General features: G+C 33.7%; 1 protein-coding gene across 4 annotated transcripts; it reads right to left on the bottom strand.

The window, feature by feature from the left end:
• Window positions 1-7,971: 7,971 nt before the first annotated feature.
• LOC129297948 (mediator of RNA polymerase II transcription subunit 15a-like) lies at window positions 7,972-10,779 on the bottom strand. Of its 4 annotated transcripts, none has more exons than XM_054936295.1 (5): window positions 10,665-10,779; window positions 9,974-10,081; window positions 8,754-8,865; window positions 8,524-8,650; window positions 7,972-8,370 (listed from the first exon to the last, which is right to left on the bottom strand). In XM_054936295.1, exons 2-5 carry the CDS (start codon window positions 10,030-10,032, stop codon window positions 8,327-8,329), a joined length of 342 nt encoding a protein of 113 aa, XP_054792270.1. In that variant the 5' UTR covers window positions 10,033-10,081; window positions 10,665-10,779; the 3' UTR covers window positions 7,972-8,326. The 4 variants fall into 4 exon arrangements, with proteins under 4 accessions (XP_054792270.1, XP_054792273.1, XP_054792271.1 ...); XM_054936298.1 differs by having other exon boundaries at window positions 10,676-10,767; XM_054936296.1 differs by having other exon boundaries at window positions 10,639-10,682.
• Window positions 10,780-13,840: the final 3,061 nt, after the last annotated feature.

Genomic DNA, 13,840 nt, shown 5'->3' with positions numbered 1-13,840 from the left:
ATATTCTTTTCTAACAATCAAATGAGACTTAAAAATTACAAATCAAAGTTGATATAGAAGTCTGTTATTGTAACATCATTCTATGTTTAGATTTTTTTTATATAAAAAAATGATTTGACAAATTAAAACTTGTCTGAATAATATAATTCAAAAACAAGTTTAAATGCATAATGACTTATAATGATGAGTTTATTATCTATGTGAGGGTGTAATTCTAGCCCCATAGAAAAGAGTACAAGAAGACTAAAGAAATGTAACCCTTGTACAAGTTGCTGTACATGATTTTTTATTAATAATATTTTTAAAAACTTAATTAATAATATAGTACAATAATATTATTTAATTCATATAGCTGATTTTATTTAGTGAAATAAAGGTTTTTATTGTTATAGTACAATTAAGAATCACTATTTATTAATGCTAAAAATTTAAAATAAATTGATAAATTACAAAATATAAAATTATTATCATCCACACCGCTGACACGCCACCCCAAACCACAAACACCGATCAATCCCCTCCTGCACTCGTACGTAATTTCAGGTTCTGTCCGACCCATTCTCGGATATCATGATGCTGAAAGAATCCTCTGTACAACAAGAAGTTCGATACATATATATGAACATTCCCGAAGAGCATGCAAAGCTGCTCTCAGTTCCTTCCCTTACAAGTCTCGCAAAATCCCACTCAGATGGCAATATTGCAAATACTACCAAATCAAAGCCCTGCAAAATTTATCACCTTGCTTAGGCTATTTGTTGCAAATAAAAAGAATAAGAAGTATTAGAAAAAAAAAAAAACTATGAAACTTTCGCACTCTAGCACCTGAATCCGAAGGCCTATTGCTATTTCTAACATGCTAAGATTTTCACAAAAATTAAGATATGGATACGGTTATGATTATATAAATAATAAAATATTAAATATTTAGAGACATGTATATTTTTAATTTCATAATTTTACATTTTTAAAGTTAATAAGTATAATTTAAAGATGTCAAATGCCATTACAAAATACAATACAATAAAAAATTAAGCAATTAAACACTATCAAATGTGAGCATGCCACAATCTAAATTATCTAAATAACAAACAATTTATGTAAATTATCTATATTCCAGTTTAGAGTCTCGACAGTCCACTCAAAGTTTCAAAAAGCATAGCAAGTAACATTAACAATGCAAGGCAAGTTTTCACGATTTGAATCATCTAAGACTAACAATGTGTGAGATGACTGGCTGAGGCACGAAAGAAAGAAAGGGAGGATGGAGCAGAACATTACCTTACTCGACAGAGGAGGAGAGATAGACGAAAAGAGGAGGAGAGATAGACGGAAAGAGGAGGAGAGATAGAGCGACTAAATGATGCGCGTTGACTGGCTAAGCGACGTGAGTTGATGAAGCCAAAGAGAAGAACGACTGGATGAGCAATGGTGACGAAACCACAGGCCGGAGCTGTAGGGAAGAACGATGGCAGATTCAGGGTCACTGGGTCAAGCCGTTAGAGACAAAGCGATGAGAGCGATGCAACCCAGTGTGGGAGAAAGAGTGAGGGATTTGGAAATAAGACAGAATCAACAAAGTAGGGCATCGGATTTTAAAAAAAAAAACGCCAAAAACGCTGTGTTTCGCGTCCAGCCCGCATCTGCCCATGTCGACCGTACCCTCCCGTATCCGAATCTATTGACAAAAAAATTAAAAAAAGATCTTGCGGCGTCCACGTTCGGGACACTGGCGCCATTTTCAACATATACGTGCTTCCTTGCTAACAGAGGTTGATAGCATAGATTTTGCCATGATCTTACGGTTTCTGGCTCACATTCTAAATATAATCAGACTGAAATTGGGAAATGTGAAACATACAATATTTCGCTACAGTCTATGTTATTGAACAAGATCTTAACTCTTCTTCACATGTGGTGACAATGACACATCAAGAGGGCTGTGAGAAATCAAATTACCATGACTCAGCCCCAGCAGCAACCTTTTGAAGTTCATCTAATCCCCTCAAAGCCATAAACAGGACTGAATCCTTCTAATGTGCCCAGTCTATAAAATGAAGAAAACAAGTTTGATTTTTTTCTTAATAAAAAGATCAATGTATATGAATAATAAATAAAAAAAGTCACCAGGATAAAGAAAAGTCACCAAAGTATAAAAAGGACATTAATGGATATGGAGATTTTTTTTTTCTTTGTATAGATAACGAGACTGTTTTGAAATCATTGAGAAGAAAAATAAGGTCTCTCTTGAGCAGACCATTATGGGCGAAAGAATTTAGCAGGTGTGCATAGAAATTCTTCTAAAGCATAAGATTTCTATAGATTTATCTTGAGACTGTGTTTTGAGAATCATTCCAGCAGTGCATACTCCAAAGAAAAAACAAATTGCCTTGAATGAAGACTCGAGGCTCAATTGAATTACTATTACAAATGATAAAAAATATTATTAAAAAAGCATAAAACATTAAACAATACTCAAAATAACAAGCATGATCAAAATGCATCATGGGATTGCACTTGAGTAGGTTGGGATGGTGGCTGGGTGATAAGTTATGGAAAGTTTTAGGACCAATAAAAGAGGGAAGAACACTAGAATCTGAATATGAAATTCTAGAGGGTGGAGAATCTCCAAATATGCTGAATAGCACTTCATTCATACCATAAACAAATGCACATAATACACTCATAGTTTCCTACAATAACTGAACATAACCGCCCACCCACTATGGCTGAAACTGAAAATAACTTACACATAACAGATGAATGTAGGGGTGAGCATTAGTCAATTCAATGTTAAAATGTGTAAAACCGATTGACTGAACAACATTAAAAATATGAATCGAATCAAACTGAATAAGCTAATCAAACAAAACAAAGACCAAATCAAAATTTGACAATTTGATTCAATCAATTAATTTAATTTTGAACTTTATGTTGGACTACTTGAATTTGGACCAATTTTATCCTTTTTTTAACTAAAACAAATGAGGCATATATATAAAATTGAGTTTGTAAAGTAATAGTAGCTCATTTTAATGAAGGTTTAGTGTTTCAACTTATCATATTATATGTTTACTTTTGTTCAAGTATAAAATTTAAAATAATAAAACAAAATAAAATAATTAATAAACTAAATATATTTTTTAAATTAATAAATTATATATATATATATATATATGAGATAATTCAGTTTGTTTGGTCTATTCAATTTTAAATCTTACTAATCAAATTGAATCGAAATATTTTAAAAAAAAGAATCAAACTAAAAAATTGAATAAACTGAATCAAATAACAAAAATTTCATTTGATTTATAATTTTAGTTTAGTTTTGTTCACCCTTACAACACATCACATAACACAACTACATAGAAGCTACTTGTCATGCCATTATTGGCCTTACTCCACTGAAGGACCATCATGGCTTTTCCTAGACTAAACCAATTGCAATGAGAAAAGCACCTATCTCAATTTCTTTTTAGGTACATTTCACATTTCTTTTTAGAAAACACTTTTCGACACGCCAAACAGTATCTAAAGAAGTTGATTCTTATCACTGGGGCAAGGAGAGTGAGCATAGCATGTGGGGGACCATGTACTGGCTGCAGCGACAATATCCAGGGTCTATATCTATTTACAAAATTTAGAATCCGCTCTTAAGAGAAAAGTAATTTCTCGCTCCTGCAAGTCTCTTGGGCTGGTATGATCTCCTTAAGCATTGCTTTAATTATCCTCAGCATCCTTTCACGCTTATATAAATCTGCTTGTTGCAGGTGAGAGTTGAGCTGATTGGGTAATACAGATACGAACACAAATACGGTTATGTTAATAAGTCATAAAGAAGCAAACTCATCAACATATAATCATCTTCAACTAGGAATTAGGAAAGCACAGTCAAGCTAGTAGAAGACACGCAGAAACATAGCTAAATACAACTATATGAGATTAAGTTTTAAGCGAACCTAATCGAAGTGGTTTCATGGAGGTTGGCACTGGTTAATATGGCTGAAAAGCACATGTATCAGTTACAACCATAATAACAAGGAAGAACTCAAAAAAGACAGCTTTATCCGTGGTGGTGTTAACATTGTTAACTTCAAAAAACGTGTACCTAACATACCTGCTGAAGTCCACATGCAATTATCTGGTGCATTTCCTTCAAATCTGGCAAGTACGTTTCCTTCCACATTTGCATTTGTAAGTTGTAATAAACACAATCATAAAATCAAAACATTCAAACCCTGCAATTAGCTCTCTTTCACTACAGAGTATGTCAAGATTGCAAATAATTGAACATGCCATTATAATTTAACATTGTCAAATGTCGGTTTTGTATAATGTCCATAATTTTCCTCAACATCAACCAAAGGGCTCTTAAATACTTACTTTTGGGTTTATCTCACTATTCTTTGTTGTTCTAGCAAATTTAATGAGGAAATAAAAGTGATAAGAAATGGGATATTTACCTTTTGGAAGAATTCTTCTTGCATTTTCCCTGTAACAAATACTATTTCAAACATATATGAGCACATATTGCTCAAATAAATAAAGTAGAACATCACTCACCATTTGCTTATTTAAAAGGAAATAGAACAGATAAGGCAATTGTAAGAAACTCACAGAGATATTGTTCTACCGACTGCTAAAAATAAATTTATGAATTATGAAATATAGCAAAATCAAAGCTTCTCACTATAGAACTTCAATCAAATCAAAACAAGTAGATTTTAATATGTTAACATATAATATTAATAATAAGAGTTTGTTACAGAATAAATAATCTATAAAAATTCACATGTCTTAATTCAATTGAAAACAAGTATTTTAAGTATATAAGGTTAAGTATATAAGTTTTTTCTTTCAATAAATATAAGTTACCCAAAAAGTTACAGGCTGAAAAGTAAATCTCTGTTTGTTAAGGGAATAGGAATCAACAACTCGAATTAACAACACATCGCACAAGCATAATTACACATTTATCACTTAACAAGCCATTTGAATCAATAATATAGTGCACATAATTGACTTTCACTACAATTAATTGAAAATAAAAAAGCTAATTCCATGTGTCAACTACTGAAAGTCAAATCAATAACAAGAACTGCATGAAAGAGAAGGTTGTGTCATTAACAGTCTGTTTGCACTAACAGAAAAAATTAATTACAGATGTCTTACAAATAAAGAAACCTCCAATAAGTAAAATCTGAAATAGGCTAATAACTGAATTTGGTACTATATACTTGACAATCAAATTTAGAGACTTACTATGCATTGAAATTGCCTTCGTTCTTACTTGCTGCAAATAATCCAACTGAAATTGGAAAAATAAAAGAAATAAGTTTAAGGAAATCTATGTAGTGAAAACCGATTAATACAATACAGAAACATAACAAAGGGATACCTCATTACATGCTGAGTCTTCTACATTCAATTTGTCAACATAGGTGACATCAATGATAATGATAATTTCAAGATTAAAATATGAGCATAGCAAAAATCTTCTGCTCGTTACAATGGGCAAATTTTTGCAAGTTCTTGCAATTCATCTTCATCAAAATGGTTATATTGCATTATAGAATTACAGCAACTCAAAGTAGCTCATATAGCATAGCTACATAAGAGCTATATGAAAGTTGCCGTGCAAGACAAGTGGTCAAGAACCAGGTTCCATTGCAATGAGCTACTGTAGTGCTATTAATAACTATGCCTGAAATGAAAATACATTACTAATATGCAACTTCAATTTTCTCTTTTCTTTCAACTTTTATTTTAAAAGTTACATAAAAAATACATAACCAATAGCATTATAAGTTATCGAATCGTGTACAATGACATCAGCAGTCTGCTATAGCTCCTTCACCAATAATGAACATTTTATTATTAGATTAATTTTACAAAATACACATGGGCTGTTTGATGGCAGCATTTCCATTTTACAGCAACTACAGAACCAAAGCAAAAGCTTTTGAGATTATCAAAGTAATACAAAAAGAGAATTAGGCCTACATTTGTTTAACAGATCTTCTGCGGGAGTAAGGCTTCAATTCATTTCTTCAATCAATTTGATCCATAGTTAGCGCTCCACCTAGTGCAAGTCTCCAATTATTGGTACCTATCAAATATAAATTTACTCAAATCACAAAACTAGTTCAATTAAATCAAGTCAGACATGTATAAAGAAAAATATAAAAGGGGATGGCACGTGTAGATATGTCAATACAAAGGTAATCGACAGAAAATTGAAAATTACTGTCATGCATATATCCACTGCCACTAAACCAAGCCAGTCATCAAGAATCAATTACAAGTTTTATCTTCACATCCTAAAAACACCAAGGCTAAAAATTTTGAATGCAGTCAAATCAATTATAAAATAGTTTGGTAAAAAAAATCAATTATAAAATAGCCCCCCTGGTCCTTAGTTGGGTGAGGTACTTAAATTATCAATATTATTTGAAAAAGAAAAAAATTTCTTAAGTTATCCTTATTACCGCATCATCTTTAAAATCACGTTGTTTCTCATACAGAACCTTTTAATCTACTCAGAGAAAATTACAAAAGGATAAAATTAGAAGAAAGAAATAAATAATCCTCTTTTTTTTAACAAAGAATGATCCATAAAAAGGATCATCAATTACATCGAGAGAGTGACTTATGACTATGAGTGGAGGGAGTAGTTTGTTATTGAAATTAATAGATAGTAGAGGTACGGCCTAGATGTTATGGACCCAAACAGTTCTATCAAAATATGCTGGCCTTCAACAATTTACTATATTTTAGCAAATTACATCTTCAATACCTTTCCTCTATTCAAAATTGAGCACCCCTATAAAACCCTTTCAAAATCCGTTCTTCCATAAAATAAGATGACAAATATTTTTTTTGCTCCTTTCCTTTTTGAATACAATGGGAAGGCAAAAGGCTGAAAGAAACCAAAAGATCAAAGGTCAGGGCTATTATGGCCGTACTACATATCAAGATGGAGTAAAATCTTGCGGTCTTCCGACGGCTCAAACTTGATCATGTATTCATTATCTACATTAGGAGGAAAAAAACTGACAAATATTCAATGAAAAGCGATGACCTCACTCAAAATACTATTGGATACCTCGTATACTCTTCTCAATAAAGAAGTCGACGGAGCTTTTTTGATGATCGAAGCGCCGAGCGAATGGAGGGCGAGAGCATGAGCGACTGGTGGAGTGAGGGATGAGACTTGAGAGGGAAGCCGCGAGGCAATACTTGCAGAGCTTCATAGGCACGAAATGACGACGTGTCCCCGCCTTTTCGGTTCGACCGTTTTATTATTACTCATTGCAAAGCAGTTTTAACTGCCAATTTTAATACTATTAAAATAATTTTAAATATAATTGATTGTATTTTTGTGACATTAAAAGTTAGACAAAACCATAATATTATAAAAATATATTTAAATACCCCTTTATGAATCCAAAATCATTATTTAAAAAAAATGAATGCATCCTTTAAGATTAAATTTCATGAAGTTTACATCTTTAAAAATGAGAGAGAAGATTTTATGTCTTATAAAAAAATGAGAGAAAATACCAAAAAAAAAAAAAAGAAAAACTTCGCACAAATTCATTAATATCAATTTTAGAGGATGTAAATCCTTCTTAAAAATGTATAAACACCCATCATACATACTAAAATCAATTATGAATAAAAACTCATGGTTTCTTTAATATCCAAACAATCCTTTGCATAAAAATCAATAATCTACAATAAATATGACTTCATTCTGTCCTTGTTTATGCTTTTTTTTTTTTGAATTAAAAGAAAAGGTACTAATAATTTGAGTTTACAAGTGAGACTGAACGCACAACATCTCATTTACCAAAAAAAACCTTCCATGCTACTAGGTTAAAAGGCCATTGGCATCATTTATGCTTGATAGAGGCTTTTTTTCACCACCTATTTATTCCAACTTGACAGAGTTGGTTAAAAAGTTCAAAGTTGAGAAGGAAAACATCAGCACAACAAAATTCTTTCTGGAATTAAAAAAAAAAAAATCTTTCTTTCTGGGTCCAGAGAAGTCACTCCAAATCTTCTTCGAGCACATTCCTTCAAGTTACGCCAGAGGCCTTATAAGACAATATTGCATAACCATACACTACAGATACAGAAAACACTTGAATTCAAATAAAATATTGTCATCACAAACATTTAGTCCTCATCATTTGCAATGGTTTGAGGAAATGAGTATCATAACAAAAGAGCTATCAATAGATGACAAAGTCAATTAGTCACTGTGATTGCTTCCTTTTTATTACATATTGTCTTACTCAAGCATTTCTCTTTCTCCTTCTGATCATATCACCTCCCTTTCCGGCACTTGAACCTCCCAAGCAGAACCTATTCGCCAACGGAAAAACTTGATTTACTTTTTACCACAAATAACATTAAAAAAATGTGTATCCTTTCAAGACAATAAAGCATACAGATCAAAGCACTATCAGTTATCACTTTGCATATGTCATCTGCAGCAAAGCCTTTGAATGACAATACCTGTATCTGAAGGACCATCCCTGTTGTCACCAAAGTTTGATGGCATAGGGTTTGGGTTTGCTATGGTGTTCTGGCCTTTAGCTTCCATTGTCAGCATCTTCAAGGATATTTTCCGAAGATAATCAGGCTGAAATTAGGAAATGCATGAGATGCAAGAAATCATGGCAATCCATGATATTGTACAAGACAAAATATCATAATTCATCTCCTTAGAACTGTGATGACTCCACCTGGCTCGTTGCTGCATCGTAAATCTTCTCCTCAAATCTTGCAGCAATTTTACGAAGTTCATCTAATCCATCTTGGCCAGAAACAGGAAGATGTCTTCTCAATGTTTCCAATCTATAAGGTGAATAACACCAGTTTAATTACTATAACTCATAGGGAAGCATATAGCATCAGACAGTCCTCCAAATAACAAGCATGATCCACAAGGCACCGTTCATGCCCTTCACATTTTCCAAAAGGAACTAGATATTACGCCATGCGATGGACAGGACATTAATTCTCTCCTTGATTTGAGAGAAATGAATGTGAATAGAATGGAGATGTTTTAATGACTTGGATTAAAGAAAAAAAAAAAAGATAGACATAAGTGCTATAAAATTTTAAATGAATTTCTTTTTTTTTTTTAATTTGCATTACATCTTCTCTCATAATTAATGAGTTGAAATTAGGGTAATATTATAAAAATATAATTAATACTTCATCAAGTAGCTTATGCTAAGAACTAACAAGTTCTTCCAAAAGGAGCCCCATAATAGGGATCAGAGTGAGCGTAAAATAAGGATATAACTGAAAAAAAAATAAATGATAAGCAAACATATCATCTAGAGTGGATTGTTGAAGACTTGTGTCATCATCCTAGCACCTGACAATTATAAACGTCTTCCTTTTCCAAAATCCATTAAAACTTATCTAGTTCACACCCAAGATAGGCATATAACACACATTTTATTCCAAATATTTTGGGCCAAAGTGAAATGTAACAACAAATATCAGCAGCTTTCAAGGTCATAACGACAATATATAGAACACCAAAATAGTTCCTAGTCCCCCAACCAAGGCTACGGGTAAAGATAAGATAACACTGCCTTCTAGAAATCTTGAATGGAGCTCACATCCAGCGTTGAAAGTTTGAAATAGAAATGTCCAGCATTGTCTATAAATGGAAAACACTAGCGTGTCAAGAGAAATTGAATAAATCAAGTAATATGGTTCCTGAACCAGCAAATAGAAGAATCAGCGGTTTGATGGGTTTGCCAATGACATGCAATGCCTGTTATAGCTCCTTTACTATGGATTCAATGATATATGTTTTGTGATGAAATAAATTTAAGCGTCCATGACAAACGGGGGGATGTTAAGACAGCATCAACAGTTTGCACAGATGACATCTCAAAGCAGATACTACTCAGACCATCTTATTAATCAAATAGAGAATTTAGACCTAAATTTCATCGACTTTGCTTTGGCGAATATGAGGCAGTAATTGAGCCCTCCAATCATGTGTATCCATAGCACTTCTGCACCTTACGGAGGTCCCCAATAACCGCACCTATTCAATTCAAATTTACGAAGGTATCAAATGAAATCAAGCTTTGAAAGCAAACAGAGAAATTGAGCACGTACTTGAAAACAAGCCAAAGAAACTACTGGTTTAATATGAAAATTATGGACTTCAGATCATGCATATTCTCTTTTGAAAACCAAAACCCAAGGGAGGAAAAAAGCGCCTGATTTCAGCTCGCGTTCATAATTCAGCAAATTCCTCAAGTGAAGTGAAGAAATACTATGATGTGAAACAAGAAATTCCCCATCTCCATCTTTGAGGGCTCTAAAAAGTAATATTCCTGATGCATACATCAAATTCTTTTTGAGTGTGTTTCACTTCCGATAAAAAAAAACTGACACTTGATCATCCATCGTCTAGAGAATTAAGATTATTTTCCAAGTACTTTCAAATTCTTCAAAGATAGAAAATATTTCCCATATACCAGCCATCACAAAAGGTAGAGAGATTCATCTGAGTGCTAACAAGTACTAGAAAAGCATGGTATAAGAATCAGAGAGATATCATGTTTTCGAAAGAAAACAAAACTAAATCATGAATACAAAGAAAGAGAAGAACAGTAGGTCACTGGAAGTCTACGACCGGTGCCTTCTCCGAAGATGACGACGCCGGCGCTGCGAGGTGAGGAGTGAGTTGATGATGAGTGTAGAGAAAGGAAAATGTGGTCTGTACTACTAGCTGCCGTGGTCGTCACTAAAGAAGCTATTGCCAATGCCAATGAACCAGGAACCATTTAAATCCTGTCGCAATGATTTGATATTTTGATTGATTGATAACAAAATTAATTTAAATTTATTGTAAATATTAGAGGATTTTGTGAATGTAATAATATAATCATATTTTTAAATTTTTCAGTATTTTTCAATTATTATTTTTTATATCTTATTTGATTTGATTTAGTTGATAATTAAAAGCATTTTAGTATATATACTCCCAATTATTTCATTCTATTTTTTTGTTGTTGCTAATAAGTTTCTATTTTCGCTTCACTTGTGTTTGGACTAAATATAAAACATCACTCAAATAGGTCACAGAGTTAGTTGAACTGAGTAATTGAAGCGTCAGGCCCAATATAAATGAAAGGTGTCGGCATCGAAGCTCAATAAAGACCACAAATATTTAACATACCGAAATCTCATCAACTACAAATATTAGACCGTTGACACGAAGACACGATTTTAAGTAATGTCGAAATTTACGTCCAAGTATCTCAATGAAACGGGCTAGTTACTAAAATGGAGACATGGAATAAAGACCGTGCCATGAGTTTCGTGAGATCCTTGGTTCTTTGGCAAAACGTGCTAGGTTTCAAGGAGGAGGCTATCACTACTCTGACATTAAATAGAAGAAGAAAATATAGAAGAAACTAATTAACACTCAATCAACGACTCACAATTTTACATTTATTAGCCTTTTTTGGTTCTCAGTTTTAGGTCTATAATCTTTTCACATTTCAATAACAATCGAACACTTGTTCTACCAAAGCCTTGTATCTTTTTACATCCGAGTTGTGGTAAGGAAGCTCGGGACCCATTTGTTATCAATTGAGAATCAGCGTCTCTGGCATGCCTAGTATTTGTTATTCACCACAAATAATTTTTGGCACGCCCGTGGGACCTGTAGAACAAAGATGACAAGGATGCAAAAAGAGAAAAGAACTGATGAAACAGGCGTTGGTTCTCACAAACCAGAAGGGACCTCTGCGCACACAGGTTCAGAACACTTATCGCCTAACACTTATCAGCAGGTTATGAATGCCATCTTCCACAATATGATAGGAAAATATCTAAAAGTGTACTTTGATGATATAATGATTAAATCTAAGAAGGCACATGATCATATTAAGCATTTAAGGATGAGTTTCCTCTGAATGAGGGAGGTCGGCCTTAAGTTAAACCAACTTAAGTGTGTTTTGGTGTAACTGAAGGTAATTTCCTTAGATTCCTGATTTATAGAAGGGGGATTAAAGTAGATCAAAATAAAGCACGAGCTATCTCAGAGGCAAAGGCACCAAGCAACAAGAAATAACTTCAACAATTTTTGGGACAGGTCAATTATCTCAAGCGATTCATCCCGAATCTTGTAGGGAAGACAAAAGAGTTTTCTGAGCTCCTGAAACTTAAAGGCACTGAGGAATTCACCTGGACCGAATATCATTAGGTGGCCTTCGACAAGATTAAAGAGCACTTGACAAAGCCTCCGATCTTAGCAGTCCCAAGGGAGAACACCCCTTTTATTGTATTTAACTTCTACCACCACGTCCATAGGTTGTATGTTACCCCAAAATGTTTATGGGGCACGTGAGTAGGTAGTTTATTATTTAAATAGGTGTTTAACTCCCATAGAAACCAGATACTCAGTTGTGGAAATAGCGTGTTTGGCACTATATTATGCTTGTACTGAGTTAAGGCATTATATAATAAATGCAGTTGTGTATATGGTTTCTCATTCTGATTTAATTAAATTCGTGCTTAATTGGCCTATCATGATGGGCTGTATAGGGAAGTGGAGCTTAGCCTTAGCAGAAGTCTTATTAATATTTTTGCCTCAAAAATCAGTAAAAGTCAAGCATTAGCAGACTTTCTAGCTGATCACCCCTCAGTCGGGCTTCCTAAAAAGGAGCAAGAACTACTTGTGTTCTTAATAGATCTAGGGCCTTGGGTGCTTAAGTTCGATGAATCTAGTACTGTAAGGCATTTAGGGTTGGGATCGTAATAAACATTCCTATGGGGATAAAAATGATAATATCTCTTCAATTAGATTTCAAGTATACTAACAATTAGGCAAATACAGAGCACTACTCACAGGGCTCAAGATTTTTCAAGAAATGAAAGCCCCTTATGTGGTCATAGAAGGGGATTCTCAGTTAACCAACAAACAATTAACTGGCGAGTATAAGTATATGAACCCAGCTTTAGCAATGTATTATGCTGGGGCTTCTTAGATTCTATAAGAGTTCGAGACGATAATGTTGACTCACGTTACTCAAGCTCAAAACTCGGAGGCTAATGAGCTGCTCAAATAGCATCAAGGCTCAGACTATCACCTGACCTCACCGAAAGGTAATTGTTGTGTAATGGAAAGAATATCCCTCGGTCGCTCAATGTAGTTTGACAATACAATGCGGTGCAGTCTCGTAAAGGCTAGCTTAAGATTGGCAAGATGATTTTAAGAGTTATCTACAAGATTTCAATCAATGATACCCTTACAGAATGAGGATACATGCTCAATACTTCATTTTAATTGGAGATGAATTATACAAGAAAGGCCCCAATGGTTATTACTTAGATGTTTGGCCTTCACTGATTATATGGAGGTCTTAAGATTGATGCATGAGGGAGTATGTGGGGCCTATCAGTAGATGCAATGGTTGGTATGTAGGCATAGATATTATTGGCTATCAATGACGAGAGATTGCATCAAAAATGCTAGAAGGTGCAAGAAATGCCAGACTCACGGGCTAATACAACAAGTGCCAGTATCAGACATGCATCCAATCATTAAATCATGGCCTTTTCGAGGATAGGCTATGGACATAATAAGGAAGATCTATCCAATCTCATCCAAGGCCACTCATTCATTTTAGTGGCCATAGATTATTTCACTAAATGGGTAGAGGCCATCCCTATGAAGAAAGTATAGCAGGATGACATTATTAACTTCATACATGAATAAATCATGTTTCAGTTTAGGATTCCTCAAATTATCACAACAGACCAGGGGACAATGTTCACTAGAAGTGAT

The sequence above is a fragment of the Prosopis cineraria genome, unplaced genomic scaffold (genome assembly GCF_029017545.1).
Source record: "Prosopis cineraria cultivar Desert tree isolate PC_DT_omini unplaced genomic scaffold, ASM2901754v1 PC661, whole genome shotgun sequence".
NCBI classification, from domain to species: Eukaryota; Viridiplantae; Streptophyta; class Magnoliopsida; order Fabales; family Fabaceae; genus Prosopis; species Prosopis cineraria.
Note: the sequence above shows the minus strand (reverse complement) of the source record. Positions and strands in the feature narration are given on the sequence as shown.

Coding starts and splice junctions, on each gene's coding strand:
- LOC129297948 (XM_054936295.1), bottom strand. CDS start 10,032: ATGATTGGAGGGCTCAATTACTGCCTCATATTCGCCAAAGCAAAGTCG. Junction 8,651..8,753: donor ACGATGCAGCAACGAGCCAG/GTGGAGTCATCA, acceptor TCCTAATTTCAG/CCTGATTATCTTCGGAAAAT. Junction 8,371..8,523: donor GGATGGTCCTTCAGATACAG/GTATTGTCATTC, acceptor GTTGGCGAATAG/GTTCTGCTTGGGAGGTTCAA.